Source organism: Cervus canadensis, chromosome 8 (assembly GCF_019320065.1).
Source record: "Cervus canadensis isolate Bull #8, Minnesota chromosome 8, ASM1932006v1, whole genome shotgun sequence".
Taxonomy (NCBI): Eukaryota; Metazoa; Chordata; class Mammalia; order Artiodactyla; family Cervidae; genus Cervus; species Cervus canadensis.
In genome coordinates, this window is record NC_057393.1 from 27,716,237 (window position 1) to 27,735,043 (window position 18,807).

At 47.2% G+C, this 18,807-nt stretch overlaps 1 protein-coding gene across 9 annotated transcripts in view; it reads right to left on the bottom strand.

Moving 5' to 3' along the window:
• Positions 1 to 4,783: 4,783 nt before the first annotated feature.
• GBF1 (golgi brefeldin A resistant guanine nucleotide exchange factor 1) overlaps positions 4,784 to 18,807 on the bottom strand; it is a 119,837-nt gene continuing 105,813 nt past the window's right edge. For 6 of the 9 annotated variants that reach the window (XM_043475598.1, XM_043475597.1, XM_043475593.1 and 3 more), the window contains 22 exons: positions 17,476 to 17,599; positions 17,063 to 17,188; positions 16,710 to 16,792; positions 15,870 to 16,106; positions 15,494 to 15,587; positions 14,947 to 15,123; positions 14,555 to 14,619; positions 14,346 to 14,469; positions 14,082 to 14,153; positions 13,854 to 13,948; positions 13,467 to 13,620; positions 9,995 to 10,220; positions 9,328 to 9,488; positions 8,951 to 9,197; positions 8,623 to 8,828; positions 7,618 to 7,768; positions 7,390 to 7,520; positions 7,088 to 7,189; positions 6,717 to 6,830; positions 6,388 to 6,568; positions 6,108 to 6,236; positions 4,784 to 5,635 (listed from right to left, as the gene is read on the bottom strand). In XM_043475598.1, coding sequence (XP_043331533.1) covers positions 5,355 to 5,635; positions 6,108 to 6,236; positions 6,388 to 6,568; positions 6,717 to 6,830; positions 7,088 to 7,189; positions 7,390 to 7,520; positions 7,618 to 7,768; positions 8,623 to 8,828; positions 8,951 to 9,197; positions 9,328 to 9,488; positions 9,995 to 10,220; positions 13,467 to 13,620; positions 13,854 to 13,948; positions 14,082 to 14,153; positions 14,346 to 14,469; positions 14,555 to 14,619; positions 14,947 to 15,123; positions 15,494 to 15,587; positions 15,870 to 16,106; positions 16,710 to 16,792; positions 17,063 to 17,188; positions 17,476 to 17,599 — 3,280 coding nt within the window. In that variant the 3' untranslated portion in view covers positions 4,784 to 5,354. The remainder of the gene's footprint in view (positions 5,636 to 6,107; positions 6,237 to 6,387; positions 6,569 to 6,716; positions 6,831 to 7,087; positions 7,190 to 7,389; positions 7,521 to 7,617; positions 7,769 to 8,622; positions 8,829 to 8,950; positions 9,198 to 9,327; positions 9,489 to 9,994; positions 10,221 to 13,466; positions 13,621 to 13,853; positions 13,949 to 14,081; positions 14,154 to 14,345; positions 14,470 to 14,554; positions 14,620 to 14,946; positions 15,124 to 15,493; positions 15,588 to 15,869; positions 16,107 to 16,709; positions 16,793 to 17,062; positions 17,189 to 17,475; positions 17,600 to 18,807) is intronic. The other 3 variants (XM_043475595.1, XM_043475594.1, XM_043475600.1) reach the window with 1 other exon arrangement.

The following is an 18,807-nucleotide window of genomic DNA, read 5'->3' on the forward strand; positions in this document are numbered from 1 at the left end:
CTCCAAGACGGCTCGCAGCCCCTGCTGCTACTCAGTTTTATGCTGCGCCTAATGCTTGGCCACCTCTGAAGGCGGGGAACCCCAGGGGGAAGCTGATATGTCTCAGCCCTCTGGTCCCCCGCCCGGAGCGGGGCCCGGTTGCCGGGAAGACTTGGAGGAAGAGGAAGGAAGTTGATCTTGCAGTAGGTTCTAGGGTGCCATCTGGTGGCCCCTCTGGAGCCTCAAGGAGACTCCATAATCCTCTCAGTCTTCCCGGGAAGAAAGTGTCTGGACCTGAAACTTGTTCCGTAAATGGCAGGTTAACAGCTGGCCAGACTTTCAGACCTGAGCTCAGGAGGTTTTCCGAGGATAAGGGAAAGGAGGTATTTATCTGGGAGACTCAGGCCTTGCTCATCGATCACGGAAGTTTGGAATATTAGAGTTGAAAAGTAATCCAAAATTATTAGTTCAAATGCCTTTGATGTAAGAAATCGCCTTTTTATATAGTTTCCAATGTCCGCTTACTTTAACGATATATATATATGTACGTATATTTGGCTGCACTGGGTCTTAGTTGAGATCTTTGTTGAGATCTGCTGTCTTCATTGTGTCTAGTTCCCTGACCAGGGATGGAACCTGGGCCCCCTGCATTGGGAGTGTGAAGTCTTAGCCACTGGACCACAGGGAAGTCCCTGCTTAGACACTTCTGGTGACAGCAAGGTCAGTACAGATTTTCACAAAGTACTGACCTCTGGGGCTGGACATTCCTGGTTGGTAGAATTTCTTTTTAGGAGGTGCCATGAGTAATCTCCATTTTTGGAGGCGTCCTCCCTTAGGCTCACCATGGTAGAACACAGGCTGTTGTTTCAAATCTTGCCTGCAACTTGCCCCTGACCTTAATAATGGAATGACAGGCCTGTAGTAGCTCTGCGTAAAGGGAGACCATTGTGGCCCTTGATTTGGGTAATTTCCTGCCCCTTCCCCCTCTTCATCTTGCCTGCAAATTCAATGTGCCAGATACTATGTGAAGATGTATGTGTGCTCAGTTGCACAGTCATCTCCGACTCTTTGCAACCCCATGGACTATAGCCTGACAGGACTGTACCTCTGCCCATGAAATTTTCCAGGCAAGAATGCTGGAGTGGATTGCCATTTCCTTCTTCAGAGGATCTTCTCAACCCAGGGATTGAAACCGAGTCTCTTGCATCTCCTGCATTGGCAGATGTATTCTTTACCACTGAGCCATAGGGTAAACTGATAAAGTTAAGACTCAGAGAGGTGAAGTAACACAACCAAATACATGGCTTGAAAGGGACAAAGTGAGAACCAAACCCAGTCTCTTAACTCTAGCATAAAGCTCTTTACCCTAAATTTGTCTAAAGCAAAGCAGGTCTTCCCACCCCATTGTGAGACGTTAGACTTGGGTGGGAGTGGGTAAGAGTGGGAGAAATGGTCATATTCTAGATAGATTTGAAAGTCAGGGGCAATAAAACTTGCTGAGGAATTGGGTGTGGGATGTTGGGGAGGGGTGTTGATATAAGAAACTGGAGAAGATGAGGGGTAATTGTACATTAAGTCAGTGTAATGGATGGTATTTGAAGTTTTGACAGTGGTCACCATCACCCCACGATTGAATGTAGAGAAAAGGAGTTGACAAGCACTACACCCTGGGACATTCTGATGTTGAGAAGTTGTGGAGATGAGGAACCAAAAGAGGAAATTGAAAAGACATGGTCGGTGAGGCAGAGGAGAACCAAGAAAAACCTGTGTCTCAGCGAGATGAAGAGCATTTCACGGAGTGGGTGGTGAACTATTTAGTTGAATTAAAGCTCCTTCTCAGCTGAAGCCTAGGGTTCTTGTTTTCTCACAACCACAGTTTCCCAGTGAGCCCTGAACACAGGTGAATACCCAAGGGCTTGAAAAGCCACATACTTTATTGTTCCTAGCATTTATTGTGTGGGGGGGGACGGGGTAATGGGGAAGTGTGTGCCCATTATTACTAACTCTGTAATTCGTCCCCTCTGATGTCATTCTTTTTTTTTTTTTGGCTGCTCCATGGGGCTTGTGGGATCTTAGTTCCCCAAGCAGAGATGGAACCCATGCCCCCTGCAGTAGAAGTGTGGAGTCCTAACCACTGGATCTCCAGGGAAGTTCTGATATCATTCTTATGTGCTCAGAAAATTCACATTTATTCTTGGTTATGTTTGTTTTTTTTTTTTTCTTTTCTGTTTTTCTTTTATTAATTATAGTTTCTAAAAAATATTATTTGGTTATGCTGGGTCTTAGTTGTGGCATGCAGGATCTTTAGTTATGGCATGCAAATTCCTAATTGCAGCATATGGGATCTAGTTCCCTGACCAGGGATCAAACTGGGGTCCCTTGCATTGGGAGTGCAGAGTCTCAGCCACTGGGCCACCAGGGAAGTCCCCTTTTATTGATGTATAGTTGATTTACAATGTTGTGTTAGTTTCAAGTATGCAGCAAAGTGATTCACACACACACACAGAGAAGTAAACAGCAACCCACTCCAGTATCCTTGCTTGGGAAATCCCATGGACAGAGAAGCCTGGTGGGCTGCAGTCCCTGGGGTTACAGAGTCGGACACGACTGAATGACTGAACAACATACACACACACACATATATTTTTTTCATATTATTTTCCCTTATAGTTTATTACAAGGTATTGAATATAGTTGATCTATTTTATATGTAGTAATGTGTATCTGTTATGGGCTTCCCAGGTGGCTCAGTGGTAAAGAATCTGCCTGGCCAATGCGGGAGATATAAGAGACACCAGTTCGATCCCAGTGTTGGGAAAATCCCCTGGAGGAAGAAATGGCAACCCACTTCAATATTCTTGCCTGAAAAATCCCATGGACAGAGGAGCCTGGTGGGCTATATAGTCCACAGGGTGGCAAAGAGTTGGACACAACTGAGCATGCATGCACATACACAGTGTGTATCTATTAATCCAAACTCATTTATCCTTGCCCCCCTTTCCCAGTTTTCTAGTGAAGTCTTAGCTCACCATGTAATTATTACTTCGGTACTCGACCTTTTATTTCCGCATGAGAAACTACAGAAAAATGAGTTTCTACACCACCATCACTACTTTTGAACTGGGAAAGTGTCATAGGAAAGACCATTCAGTTTAGAGTGAAACAGACCTGGGTTTGAATCTCAGCTCCCTAACTTCCCAGGAATGTGGCCTCTCTGAACCTGCTGCTTCATCTAGGAGAGGAGTTAATATTTCTACAAGGTTGGGTAAGCAGTGCACTTAATATTGACATACACTGGTGTTGCAACAATGTCACTTCTCCTTGTTAGGATCTCAGGCCTCTGGGCTTTTTGAAACCTGCTATCCTAGAGTTCTTATAGGAAACACTGTTAAGACCAGCATTTCCTTCCAGATTATACTATTTTCCCACAAGTTTTGTCACTTCCATATCATTAGCCATTCTTTCTTGGTCAGAATTAAGGCCTAAGTATTAGATCTTCTTGTAGTTTCCTTTACCTGACAACACTGTTAACAATACAAGTCAGGTTATATATCAGCTGGTTTTTCTATACCAGAATGAGACTTTTAACAAGTTTTCCTTTGCTTGCCAGTGGGGTGGGGTTCAGTTTGCAATCACCCCAGCTTCTTTCCTAATATTTCAGACCAAGGGCTACAGACTTTTCATATTCTTTTGTTCACAGGATAGAATTTAGATTTATATATGTTAGTCTATGTTGTTTCCCTCACATGTTTTCTCCACAGCAGAGCTGTGGGGCTCACAAGGGAGAACAGAGATGTTAGAGTCAAAGCCAATGGCCCAAGTGTCTACCTGATTGTAGATCCAGGCTTTTCTGCACCCATCGGAAAAAAGCAGGTGAGGTGTTCAGTCTTACTCATAATTTTTCCAGGGGCAAGGTTTCAGGTTAGTGTGGAAAGCAGGCATGGTCTGGATTATTTGCAGAAGGAAGGGAAGTGGGAGAAACTAGTGTAGGAGCTGCTGGACTCCTGTTAGTATTGTTCCACATCTGGTTGTTTCCATTTCCACAGCGGTGCACCCAAGGGAGACACTGACAGACATCCAGACCCATCCACATGGTTGTGCTGAGCAAAGGGAAGCCTGAGAGGCTGAATGATCACAGAGACAGCTGGGCCCAATGAAGAGGTGAGCACCCTTAAGTGTCCAGGAGGGAGCCCCACTGGTACTACTCTCCGCCCTTTGGCGGAAGGGACTATGGTGGAGGAGGAAGTCAAGATGATGGGAGATGCTTCACTAGGGAAGGCTTAATAGCATTCTGCTTCCCACCCACAGTAGCTCAGCCCTGCAGAAGCCATGCTGCCTGCCCCATGCACACTCCCTCTTGTCTTATCCTGATGCAAAGGGAAAAAAATTCCCCTGCTCAGTTATGGGCCAGAGTGAATGCCGTGTCCAGAAACACAAGCTCACAGCTGTGGGCAAGGCAGCCTCCCACCCCCAAGACCCATGGACTCCTTGTGTGGCTGGACTATGAGGCACACCTGAGGGAAGCCTTCTGCGTGATGACAGCTCAGCCCTGGCTCACCTGCCCTTTGACTCCAGCCTGGGCTATCACAGTTATCTCCACTGGAGCAGTTACGAAGAGAACTGTCAACCCTGGCACATCCCTGGTGACAAGGGAGCACTGCTCTGATGGTGGTGGTAGTGGTGGTGGGGTGGCAGCAGCATGACCATGGTTGGTAGCCTCATTTCTGTTCATGTGACGGCCTACACATCCCAAAACATGGTACCCACAAGCTCAAGAAGGAAATCAGAGGAAAAGGCCATGATGTTGGTACTAAGACATTTATTACATCATAAAAAGTCCATTGTTTTCCTGTTTTTCCATATGTACATGCTCCTGTGGGCAGTCCTTCTCTCCAGTCCCACCTGCCCACCTCTATGGCACAAATCAACTCTCCAAACTGACCAACTAATTAATAAAAGAGGAAAAACTAGAGGTGGTGGTCCAGGGCTAGTGGGATTGGGGCTGGGAGAGGGAAACAAAGTGCAGAGTGGTTGACTTGGCTCTCGATGCCTGACACAGGCAGGAGGGGCACAAGGGCAGGCACTGCAGGGCTGGTACAGTGATGCCTCCCTCCCCGGAGCTGCCAGGCTGCAGGTGATACCTGAGTGTGCTCTCAGGTTGGACTCCCAGGAATGGAGAGTGGAGGAGGAAGGTCCCACAGACTAACTGTGGGTCCTAGGAGGGGCCATAAAAGTTCTATTTCCCGTCCCCATCCAAAAAGCAGTGACAGCCACTTGGCGTGGGACTGAAGAGTCTGTGGCCCTTGGGACAGCTGAGAGGGGGGCCAGGGACAGCCTGCTAGGAAGTACTGGTCCTGATAGCTGAGGGGCCTGCCTTAGTTGACCTCGGAGGTGGGCATGGGGTCTGTGGGGCGAGGTGTGGCCAGGAGGGGCACAGGTGAGGTGGCCTCAATGAGAGCGGGATTGAGGATGATGGGCAGAGTCATCGGGGGCACGCCCACCTGCAGTGGGGAGGCCAAGGGCTGCAGGATCAGTGGGGACTGAGCCAGCGGTGGAGGCCCATCTGGGGTAGGGCTCAGCCTGCTGGGGCTGGACGCCACTGGTGATCCAGAAGAACTGCTGTTAGGAGGTCGGGGGCCCTCAGGCTTCTCAAAGTCTAGAGGAAAACAAGGTGGCTGCAGTCAAACTCCCTTACAGTCCGCAGCTGGTTTACCACACTTCTGCTCCTCCCCATTCCTGTGAGAAAATGACTCCTCCCAGTCTACATAGTTGAGATTCTCTGCTTGAAACTTATTCCGGTGTCCAGTTCTCTCATACCTACCCACTCCCCCGACTGTTGTACCTCCAGTCAGATTAATTTTGGTCTGCTTTTTACTAGCATCCCTGAAGGGCACCTCTGCCTTTTCATCCCAAGTTCCCAATCCAGCCTTCTTCTCTGAAGCCTAGAAATCCCAGGCAGCTAGCTCATCAGACCTGGCCCTGCAATCTCCCACGGGAAGAGCAAGTGAGCAGGATCCTGTGGTTCCTTCCTTCCCCTGGCTCACTGCCCATGCTCAGCAGCAGTCATAAGGTACTCTGGGCCTCCTCTTAGGCCTCGACATCCAGCAAGCTCACTCAGAGGGACTCACCACAGGTCCCCAGCTCAGAGGGCATTTCTGGGGGAGGTGGATGGCCAGGTGTCCTAGTGTCACCAGCAGCAGGAGTCAGGTGTGCTGAGGCCAGCGGTTTTGGGGCATGAGGCTCCATGGGCACAGGGTCTGGGGAGGGTAGAGAGTCCAGATGGCAGCTCTCAGTGCTTCCTCTCAAGTAGATCTTGGTTACCTACTAGACTTCCCACCTAACCCAGGGCACAGAGAACTAGTTATTAGCTCCAGGCCCTCTCTGATGAAGTTGGTTGGAGCCCCCTACCCTGGATGACAGTCTGCTTGAAGAGCTCATCTCGCAGGTGGGGCAGGAAACAGTCTATGCGCTCCCAGGTGATCTCCCAAAGGGCTGAGGGGCTGCCTCCTCGGGCATCTGCACTGTGGAAAATCTCTGCTGTGTCCATCACCAGGAGCATGTTCTTTAGAGACTCTGGAATGGCTTCTGACTGCAGATGGCAGTGGAACCATAAGAATGGGAAAAGGGATATGGGGGAATATGGTAAAGAGGAGATAGCCACCAAGGGGGAAACAGCAAGTCTTCCCAGAAGTTAGGAGAGGACATAGGCAGCGGCGCTGGCCTGAGGCAGAACGTACCAGTAAGTCACTGGAGCCTGCATGCATGTACTTGTCCATGAAGTCCAGGATGGTCAGCCAGAGGGCCGCAAAGGTGGACAGCGACAGCAGTGGAGACAGGTGCTGCAGAAAGACCTATGGCCCCCAGCCCCTTTCAGCTGAGAGGAGGGTAGGAGCCTTCTGCACCACTCTCCATGGGTAGGAGGCAAGACTTCTCTATCTTTCATGGGAATCCTGGATCAGAGACTCCTCTGAATTCCAAAATCCTCCTGGGTCCTGCTGAGTCTCTACAGCTGGGGGTCATAAGCACCTACACTACATCTCTTGGTCCTCCCAGGCTGCTGAAGTGGCAGGTGTGGAGACAATGGGTGGGAGTAGGGTGGTGACAGTACCTTAGAGAGCAGAGTAGAAGCCCTCATCCGGGTCTCCTCCATCCCACCCACATCTGCAGGGCTGATGTTCTCCAAGAGCTTGGTCAGTAGAGGAAACAGCACCTGGAGGGTAAAGAGTCAACATCTCTCCAGGGGGGTCAGCTGGAAGTCTTGCCCACCTGACCGTGGGTTGGGGAGGGTGGGAACAGAGCAGGAGAGAAGGTATAATCGGCTGAGGATTGACATTAGCAGCTCTTCAGGCTGCCAGGGGATCCCTGTCTTTAGGATTTTCCCTTTACCTTAAGACCAGAGGGAAGGCCTACCTTGTTAAAACAGGACTCCCATTCCAGAGCATCTAACTTCTGCAGATCATGTACCAGCAGTGCTCGCTGCAGATAGGTCAGTGCCTGCATCCTCACCTGCCGCCGGGCATCACAGCATAGGCAGGCAATGCCTGAGAACAAGAACAGGCTCGGATCCTTCAGGTATCCAGATCTCGGTACTTCCTAAGCACTAGCTCCACCTCTGCCCCTGCTCCCCCTGAGGTTTACCCTGCAGTAAAGGGCACCAGCAGTGAGCCCAGAGGGTACGTGAATCAGCTTCAATCTTCCGGCTGCCTGTCTCCAGGTGGCGCTGCTCCTCCGCCCATGAGCTGTAGATAGAGGCTGCCCTTGTGTGCAGGGTGTGCATCAGATCTAGCAACTGGGATCACAGGAGGGGCAGGACACAAATGGGGTTAGGTCTGCTGGACCCCCTCCCCAACAGCCCACTCCCACTGTCCCTGACTTGGGTCCTCAAGGGAGCCCCTAGTACTGATTGCACCACACTCCTCTCACCACTCTTCAACTTTGTGAGCTGGGTGTCCTGACCAGTGTTTTCCAAAGATAGGTATTATTCCCAGTAGCAGCAACTTCAGGTTGTGTGCACTAAGAATTTAATAACACAATTACACAGTGAGAAAGGCACTTTCTTTTCACTTCTCTTTTACCCTTTCTGATGACAGATAAAGCCTCATATTCGTTAATCTCATTTTAAAAATGGTAAATCTCAGGCTCAGAGGCTTTGACAGGCAGTAGTGTTTGGACAGATGTAGTACTTTTGTTTTCATCGTTTTTCTAAGGTGATTCTATTTAAAGCAATTAGTTTTCCATTTATTTAGTGATATAAAGTCTGCTCATAAAATAAACTTTGTACGTTTTGAATAGACAACAGAATAACCCGAAAGATAAACAAAAACTTGTGGCAGTGGTTCCCTCTGGTAAGGAGAGCTTAGCAGCTAGGGACAGGAATGGAATGCGACTTTTATCTGTTTACCCTTTTGTACCTTTTGAACTTTATACTATGTGCATTAGAATTATTTATTTAAAAAATAAACTATAATTTAAAAATTAAGCAAATGAAGACTTACAAGTAGTCCTGGATAGGGAAACACTGGGGGTGCTAGCCGAGGACTTGGGCTGGAAAATAGGCCCTTCCTCTTAGCCCTGGCTGGACCCACCAAGACTCCCGATGTCAGGTGCAGGGAGAGGAGAGGAAGTAAAGGGTGCCATACTTACGTCCTGACTGACCTGTAAAGACACCGTATGGTAGCTGGCCGGCACACCTTCATCCTCATCGTCGTCACTGTGCCCACCCCGAGTGGCATGTTGGCTGGAGGTTCGAGGCCGCCGAAGCATTGAGCCTTCCTTGGATTTTTTCTTGAAGCGGTTCCCTTTGCTGTCATATTTGTGACTCTTGCCACGTTTCTCCTGGGACTTGCACCCTGAGCAGGGCCAGACCCAGGTCACATTTCACATCTATGGGCAGAGATGGCCTGCCCTTTCCCACCTTTGCCCTGTAATTCACATGGCTACTCCCCAACTGCCCCTTCATCAGGTGACCCACCGCCATTTAGACTGGCCTCCACAAAGATGCGGAGAGTCTTGACACAGAGCTCAAAGTTGTCAGGTGTGATGTGGGCAGCGTCACGCACGATGAAGGACAGTGACTCCACACACTTGAGCAGGGACTTGGTATCATGTGGCCCGAGGTCCAGCCCCACTGTTAGGCTGTACTGATTGACCAGGGGTGAAGGACCTGGCTGGCTGGGCCCAGGCCCTGGCTTGGAGTTATCGATGTCATCTTTCCCCACCTGTTGAGTACAGAAGAGCTCAGAATGCAGGATTCACCACAATCATCCCCTAGATGCCCTCTCAAAGACCAGGAATCTTTTCCACAGGCCAAGCAGGGAAGACTCATCCGCTGCGCATATGCTCACTCACCACTAACCAACCGCTGTTGACCACATCAGCATCTGTGGCTGATCGATGAATCTTGCCAGGTCTGCCATGGTCAGTGTAGACCTCTGAGTCGGAAGTGTACCCCCGGTCCAGGCTCACATCATTTTGATGGTAGGATGGGAGTTCACTATCTGACTGGGCCCCTGAGACAGCAGGGAAAGGGGCAGAGTCAGGGTGGTGATGGATGTTGAGATGAGGGATAATTTCAGTTATCAGAAGAAAGGTGCTGAAGCCTGGTCTCTCTTTTCTCTGGGTCTAGATTAGTTTCAGCTCTGTCACCACAGGGCTGAAGGATGGCCTGGAGAGCTGCTCTCTTGACCAAATGGGGCAGCAGGCTGATTTGGGCTCTGGATGGCATCTAGTAGCAGCTGTTGGGGAGGAGATGGCCGTGAGGACAGTTTCTCAGGAAACAGTCCTCAGGACAGTAGGAAGCTGGCTCACAGCCTTTTCCACTGCCTGCCTGCCTTTATGCTGTTAGTCTGTGAGTACTGGTGAGAGGCCAGTGGGCACAGGAAGCCCTGAAGCAGATGGCAGAGCCAAGGGTATTTAATCTGATGAACACAACAACCTGCATTTTGTTTTCCTGTCTCAGCCACTGGGGCCATGACTGTTTATCTGCCACTGCGGATCTCCCTGGAAAAGGGCTTACCAGCATCAGGTGCGTCGGCACTGGCTGTGGCCTGCAGGGCAGCTGGAGGCTTTACACCCGAGCCAATGCACTCCAGCAGTGTGAAGAGGGTGGCCCAGTCATCGCCTGAGTGGATATTGGCTGCGTTGGTCTTAAGGAGTTCATGGAGCCCATAGGCTACCTGGTGACTGACTCGGGATAACACGCTGGGCTTCATTAGTAACAAAATGCGCAGGGAGAGCAGTACCTGGGGCAGGAGTAGGGAGCAGGAAGTAGAAAGTAGGCACACAGTATCTTGTCTAGCCTCTTTCCCCAGCAGTCTCCTTAGGCCAGTGAGGATGGTTCAGCTAAGACCCAACTTAGGGTACTCTGTAGACAGATGGCCCAGGGGCTAGGGATGGGGGCAAGAAAGAGGCAAGTTATAAAAGGGCAACACAAGGGATCCTGTGGTGGTGGAACTATTTAGCATCCTCGCTAGTGGTGGAAACACAAATCTACACAAGTGATTAAATTGCGTAGAACTTAATACACATATGAGTACAACCAAAACTGGGGAAATCTGGTAAGATTAGTAAACTATATCAATGTCAGTATCCTGTTAGGATACTATACTATCGTTTTACATAATGCTACCATTGGGGTAAAATGGGGAATGTGTACAGACACCCCCAACTTATGATGATTTGGCATAGATTTTTTTTGGACTTTACAGTGGTACAAAAGCAATACACATTCAGTAGAAACCATACTTAAGAGTTTTAATTTTTTCCAGGGCTACTGATGTGCATGTAGTACAATACTCTCTTGCAATGCTGGGCAGTGTCAGGGTGCCACAGCTCACAGTCAGACATGCCATCATAAAGGTGAACAACTGATGCACTTACAACCATTTTGTTTGCTGCTTTCAGTACAGCATCTAATAAATTACCTGATATCCAACACTTTATTATAAAAGACTACATATGAATCTATAGTTATCAATATAACTATATTGATATATAGTTATATAGATATATATATATAACTGTTAACTCAATATTAAAAGTTTTAAAAAACTGAAAAAAAGAAAAGATTAGTAACATTATGCAAAACTACAGTATTATCCTAACCAGGATACTGACATTGATAGAATTCTCTAATCTTATTCAGATTTCCCCAGTTTTACTTATATGTATATTAAGTTCTACACAATTTAATTATATTTAACTTGTGGAGGTTTGTGTTTCCACCACTAGCCAAGATGCTGAATAGCTTCAGCACCACAGGATCCCTCGTGTTGTTATTTTATAACCACACTTGCCTCTTTCTTGGGCTTCCCTGATAGCTCAGCTGGTAAAGAATCCGTCTGCAAATGCAGGAGACCCCAGTTCAATTCCTGGGTTGGGAAGATCCCCTGGAGAAGGGATAGGTTACCCACTCCATTATTGTTGGGCTTCCCTTGTGGCTCAGCTGATAAAGAATCCACTTGCAATGCGGGAGACCTGGGTTCGATCCCTGGGTTGGGAAGATCCCCTGGAGAAGGGAAAGGCTACCCACTCCAGTATTCTGGCCTTGAGAATTCCATGAGCTCTTTCTTGCCCCGATCCCTAGCCCCTGGTCATCTGTCCACAACTTTTAAAACTCTGTCAATCAAAAATGTCATATAAATGGAATTATACAGTATATAACCTTTTGGGATTGGCTTTTTTCATTTAGCATAATTCTTTGGAGAATCATCCAAGGAATTATGTATCAATAGTTTGTTGCTTTTAGTTGCTGAATAGTATTCCATGGTATGCATATACTACACTTTATGTTGAAAACCATCTGGACTGATTCTAGTTTTGGCTACCACAAATAAAGCTTCTGTGAACATTCATGCACAGGTTTTTATAAAAGTAAGCTTTCATTTCTCTAGGATAAGCACCCAAGAGCACAATTGCTGGACTGTGTTGTAACTGCATGTTTAGTTTGGTAAGAAACGACTCTATTGTTTTACCTTCCCACCAGCAATTTATGAGAGACCCACATCCTTGTCTGCATTTGGTATTATCACTATTTTTCACTTTAGCCATTCTGACAGGTGTGCAGTGGCATTTCACTGTGGTTTTGTGTTTCCCTGTTGGCTAATGATTTGAACATCACTTAAATCTTTTTCATGTGCTTATCTTCCATCTGTGTATCTTTTTCATATCTTTCACTCATTTTCTAATTTTTTTTTATTATTATGTTTTGAGTTCTTTTACATTTTAGGTATTAGTCTTTTTTCAGGTATTTGATTTGAAAACAAACACTCCTTGTCTTTATATCCTTTCCACATTGGGCTCTCATAGAGCAGAATTTTTCATATTGATGAGTCTAATTTATCAGTTTTTCCTTTTATGGATTGTATTTTTGGTGTCAAGTCTAAGAACTCTTGGCCTAGCTCCCAAAGATATCCTCATGTATTTCTTTCTAAAGGTTTCAGAGTTTTACATTTTACATTTAAATCTATGATTCATTTTGAGTTAACTTTTCTATAAGGTATGAGGCTTAGGTCTAGGTTCACCCCAAACCATGGATTTCAATTGCTCCAGCAATTAAAAAGGCTATCCTTTCTATACTGAATTGTTTTTGCACCTTTGTCAAAAAATTAGTTAGGTTTCTTTGTGTGGGTCTATTTCTGGCTTCTCTTGTTATAATGATCCATGTGTCTGTCCCTCCAAAAATACCACAGTGTTGATTACTGTAGCTGTATAATAAGCCTTAATATCAGATGGAGTGACCCTTCCCACCTTTTTTCTCAAAACGTTTTTTGGCTATTCTAGGGCCTGTGCTTTTCCATGTAAATCTTAGAATAAGCTTGTTTATGTCTACAAAAAAACCCTGCTGGGATTTTCATAGGAGTTTCATTAAACTAATAGATCAATTAAGGGAGAAATGATGTCCTCACTACATTGACTCTTTCAATCCATGAATATGCTATGTCTCATTTATATGGGTCTTCTTTAATATCTTTCATCAGCATTTTGTAATTTTCAGCATACAGAGAATATACATGTTTTATTAGGTCTATAGCTAAGTATTTGATTTCATTTGGAACATTTGAAATAGTTTCACTTTCTACATGATCATTGTTAGTATTAAAAAAATGTGATTAATTTTTGTGTATTGATCTTATATCTCCTGATCTTGCAGAACTCACTTATTATTTCTATGCTGGTCTCTTTTTATAAATTGGGCAAAGGTCCTAAGCATGAGAACTAGGAAATCAGGTACAGGGTTGGCACCGCCACAAGGCAGTAGCCGTCCAACCCTACTGAGCACAGACGCTGAGTATCAGGCTTCATGCCTGAGGCCATTCCAGACTCACTTCCAATGCCACCTGTTAAAAACTCCCCCCAGCCCTGTGTAGATCAATGGGCTCACGCTATAGGGCATTAAATGAGCTCTCTGTTTCAGGCCATATCCATACCTAATACTGTGGTTCTACCCGTTATATACCTTCCTGCCCTTCCAGCTGCACTCTGCTTACCTGGCCACTGATCTCTTCTCTCCGGAGTAACCGAATAGCTAGGCGCAGCAGCCCCACCACTGCCCGCTCCACAAGGAAGCAGAAGTCCTGGGCCTGGACACATAGGTGGTATAGATGGTCTCGAACAGTCTGCCACACACAGCCAACACGGTCCCTGAGAAACATAAGGGATGAGGACAGTCTCAGCCCAAGAGGCCAGTAGGCAATAAGCCTTCTTTTCTGATTGAAGCTAGGCCCTTCAAGGCAGGTCTAATGAGCAAGCTTCTCCTCCACTGCCTGCAGCTTCCTGTGCTTCTTGTCCCTAGAGTCCACCCTGCAAGATGACTCCAGGCTTCCATCCCTTTGGGACAAGTCCAGTATGAGGCCTGCCTAAAGACTGCCTGCTACCTGTTCTCTAGCACAATCCTCAGCAGCATTTCCAGGCAGAAAGCAGCATCCTCTTCATCATAGGTCTCTTCATCTGGTGTCACTGAGACCAGAGCCTGGAGGAGAATAATTGTAGGAAAGTAGGCATGGAGAAGAAGCCAGCCACTAGCCCAGCCCTGACAGTGACTGAGGCATACAACTCTGTCTCCCCTCCCAGACCCAGCCAGCCCTTTCCTCTTCACTCTGTACCTTCATGAGCTCCTGCAGTGACTCCAGCTGGAGGAATTTGCTTTCTGTGATCATCTTTTCTGGGTCACATTGCTAGAGGGGCACAAGGGTTAATGATAAGGACTAGAGGGAAGAGAATGTTCCCAAGAAGCTAGGAAGAGAAGGCAGAAGGAGTCAGCTCTGGTCACAAACTCTAGTGATCCTAGTCTTCAGTTCATATAGCAGTGTTTTATCTTGTAGAGAAGGGTCTAGGCTTGTTCACCAGGGGTGAGCAGGGTCAGTTACCTTGATACAGTCCAAAGCCATTCTCTTGGCCTCTTGGTTCTCAGTGGATGGGCCCCGCACACTAGACTGCTCAGTACCACTTAGTGTCAGCCAGCTCACAAAGCTCAGCACTGTTGACTCTCCTCTGGAGAAAGAGGGTACAAGCTCTAGTGAGCTCTAAAGTTCTAATCCTCCCTCCCGTAAGTCTCTAGCCTCTGATTTGCCCTCACCGGTTCGATGGTGTCTCTTCCCGCTGTAAAGAGATCTTGCCATTGGGATCCACAAAGTCTTCTACCTGGAAAATCAGGTCAAGAATAATTTCTTTCCACATGCCTTTTGCATTTCCTAGTCCTCTGAGTAAAGTTTTCTGGCTTTCTTCCTGTTGCCCTCTGCCCTCCACAACTGACAGGGTCCCCTCCAATTGGTGACTGGCAATGACTTCTACCAGCCTTCCTTCACAGCTATCCCCTTGGCTGAAGATCTGTGGTCTTACATTTGAGGCGTTCCTGGTAAGTTTCAACATGCATCAGGACCAGTGCTATTCTCAACCATTTCTAAAAACAGTACATAATCTTGGAGCTCTTGCCTCATAATTATCGATTCGTCTCCTACCAAGAATTACCTCTACCATAGCCTTGGGTAGCAGTTGGGCTCGGAAGAGTTGCAACATGGCCTCCATGATATTCTTCCAGCCCTCTCGCAGGATGTCACCATGACGGTGGGCCAAATGGAACACCGTCTTGGCTGCAATGTGGGCCTTAGGGTTGCTTCCAAACACAGTGGGCAGGTTCTCAATAGACTGGAAAAGAAGATGAGAAGAGGCTTAGAGCCTGGCAAATGAATTGAAAGGAGATTCTCTTTGGCCTGTACCTATGGTTCCTAAGGGTCCTTCTGCTATTTCTGCTTCAATCCCCCATAATGTTGGTGAGAAGGGCTAACCTGGCTAAGGCCTTCTCCACTACTGTGTCTCCTCTCTCATCCCCATTATACGAAGTAATGCTATTCTCATCGCAGGGTATGTCAGACAGAAATGGCCTAAGCTCTTCTGTAGTCTGGCTGAGTGAGAGAATATGCTGAAGGGAATCAGCTCCATAGATAAGGGTAGATCTATGGCAAAGGGAGAGGTCTTCCTTTGGAATGCCAAGAACACAGTTCCTGTTACTGCTCACCTCACTGCTGAGAGCTGTGAATTTGCATAGAGAGATGATGAGATTGTCAAACACATCACTGAGGCCATAGTGGGCGGAGATCATGGCGCACTTCCTGTAATGTCACATACCAGATACAGTCACTGAAAGGCCAGGCAGCCCTTCCAAGTCCTCAAGGAGGCTTGCTTGGGATTCTTCCCTAATCAATCTCAGGAAGAAACCTTTTACTCTTGAGTCTGTTTAAGACTGAGCTCTCCCAAGCTTCAGTCTCCCTCCAGAAATTCAGGAGGAACCCCATTCTAAGGAAAATAAGAGTAGGAGTCAGAGAGGCATGGAGGCAATCATGTTAACTCAGAAAGGTGGAAGAAGGTTAAGATCAAAGTCAAATCCTGGCTACCTGAAGCCTGAGATGGCTTTTTGGATGATTGTCTCCTCAAGGCTTTTGTCAAAAACATAAGAGAGAGCAGCAATAGTGGGGCCCCAGGTCATGGTGAAGAGGTCAAGATCATAGCTGCCAGCAGGCACACGCAGGAATATGCCCTCTGGGGTGGCACCTCGATGAAGCAGCACATTCCACACATAATTCTCCCGGACCAAGCCTGTCTGCTCTTCAGGCATCACAATTTCCTCATTCCTGTCAGGAGATAACAAAAGGAGTAAGTGCACTGCTCTGAACTGACTGGTTATACCTAGGACGAGGGGCTTTGCCCATAACTAGCACTTCCACCCATGAGACATCATCAAAACTGCAGCTTAGTGGTCTGCTTCCCTGTCCACCTGCCTCCCTGTCAGGGAGAAAGAAAGGAAGCATCCCATAATCTCCAAGCCCTGTGTCTAAGTGGGCCTTTAGTTCTACAGTAAGATCTCATATTCTTTCTGGGTATGACAGAATGAACAATTCTACTTTTTCTGGTTTACAGTAAAAATCTAAGTGTCCCAAACCTCACCCTCTAGCACTCATTTTGGGTTCTCTACTACCCCCATCCTAACGCATCTTGTGAGCTAGACAGGAAAATCTAACTGCTGTGGATTCAGAAAACAGGGCGATGATGCCCCCTCCACTCAGCAGGGGCAGTTTGAATCCTGGCTCAGGGTTCTTCAGTTGCAGCACTGTTCAGATTCTTTAAGAAATAAATGAGCTGGGGGAGACGGGGCTGCCCAGCTAAAGTACGAAGCTAAATCCAGGGCATGTGAGTCACTGCAGACTGATGTGACACCATTCTCTACACATACTCACTTGATGGCATGGTACATGTCCTCCAGGATGTCTTGCTCAAAGTCCTTGCCTCCATTCACACCTTTTAGATTTTTGCGAAACTCCTAGAGACAGGGCAGTAAGATTTACCCTACCACGTGTCAATGCTGAAGCCCCACTCAAAGAACTCCTGGGTCTGTGGTAAATAGGACTTAGGAAACAGTAAGTCAAAGAATCCACTTCCCTTTCCCCAGTTCCTCTTCTGTACTGGCCAGCCCTCCCTGACTCCCTTGGACAAAACCGTGTCCACTGTGCCCACTGGAAATCCCACATCCTCCCTGCTACCTCCAAAGCTGTGCTGGAACTGCTCTGCCGCGGCTGGGATTCAATCTTACCTCTAGGGTCATGGGCGCATTCTGTTTGCGAACATTGTGGTTGTGCTGGTCGGTATTAAGCATGATGACAGCATAGGCCAGGGCAAAGCAGGCATCGCTATTGGCAAATGGGGAGCCATTACAATTCTGAAAAAGCAAAGACCCCGCCTATGTCAATGCTCTTCTCTGGCCAATCAAACGCTTACTGCCAACCTACTGCTCAATGCTGAGACAGATGGAAGGTACCAGCTAGAAACTGACCCATCTCTTGCCAACTCCTTGATGGAAGTTGGCATCCCCTCTATGGGAAAGTTCACTGATGCTGTTCTCAGCCTTCTTAGGAGACAGAAACTGGGTCTTTCAGTTGAAGCCACAGAAACCCTTAGTCAAATTAATTTGGGATGCTGGACTCAGCCCCTGCCACTCAAACTCACCCTCCAATGTTCTGTGAATGCCTCTAGCAATCTCTGGATGACCGGTGCTTCCCCAGGCAAGCGGAAGGCTTCCAGGTAGAGCCGGAGAGCTTCATCCAGTCGCAGACCCTGAAAGCTGAAGGTGCTACAGGGAAAGAAAGAAGGATGAAAGACTTAAGATATATAAGTTGCAAATGTTGGGTGACCTATAGCTATAGTCCCCCTAAGCTTCTCCTATTGGAACAGAAGAGACTGTTGGCAAAGGGGAGGTATATCCTGGACATCTTTAACACTGAATCAGAATTTGACAACCACTGCTGGGAGAAATATCAGTAACCTCAGATATGCAGATGACACCAACCCTTATGGCAGAAAGTGAAGAACAACGAAAGAGTCTCTTGATGAAAGTGAAAGAGGAGAGTGAAAAAGTTGGCTTAAAGCTCAACATTCAGAAAACTAAGATCATGGCATCTGGTCCCGTCACTTCATGGCAAATAGATGGAGTAACAGTGGAAACAATGGCTGACTTTATTTTTCTGGGCTCCAAAATCATTGCAGATGGTGACTGCAGCCATGAAATTTAAAAGACACTTACTCCTTGGAAGGAAAGTTATGGCCAATCTAGACAGCATATTAAAAAGCAGAGACATTACTTTGCAACAAAGGTCCGTCTAGTCAAGGCTATGGTTTTTCCAGTGGTCATGTATGGATGTGAGAGTTGGACTATAAAGAAAGCTGAGCACCGAAGAATTGATGCTTTTGAACTGTGGTGTTGGAGAAGACTCTTGAGAGTCCCTTGGGCTGCAAGGAGAACCAACCAGTCCATCCTAAAGGAGATCAGTCCTGGGTGTTCATTGGAGGGACTGATGTTGAAGCTGAAACTCCAATACTTTGGCCACCTGATGTGAAGAGCTGACTCATTTGAAAAGACCTTGATGCTAGGAAAGATTGAGGGCAGGAGGAAAAGGGGACGACAGAAGATGAGATGGTTGGATGGCATCAACAACTCGATGGACATGGGTTTGGGTAGACTCCAGGAGTCGGTAATGGACAGGGAGGCCTGGCGTGCTGTGGTTCATGGGGTCACAAAGAGTCGGACACGACTGAGTGACTGAACTGAACTGAACTGAACCTTAGTACTTTTCATATCAGTGTGCTCCTGCCTAGAAATTTTATTCTGGAACCCAGAACCTTCCCTGTGCTCAGGAACCCTGCTCCACCCCTTTGCAATGTTCTCTGTGTAGAATGGATTGGCCCCTTCAACTTTCTTGCTGGAGACTCTTTTAAACTCAACAGATATAAATCTTGGGAAGAGGAAGAGTGTGTGACCTGGGTTACCAGGAGGAACTGACT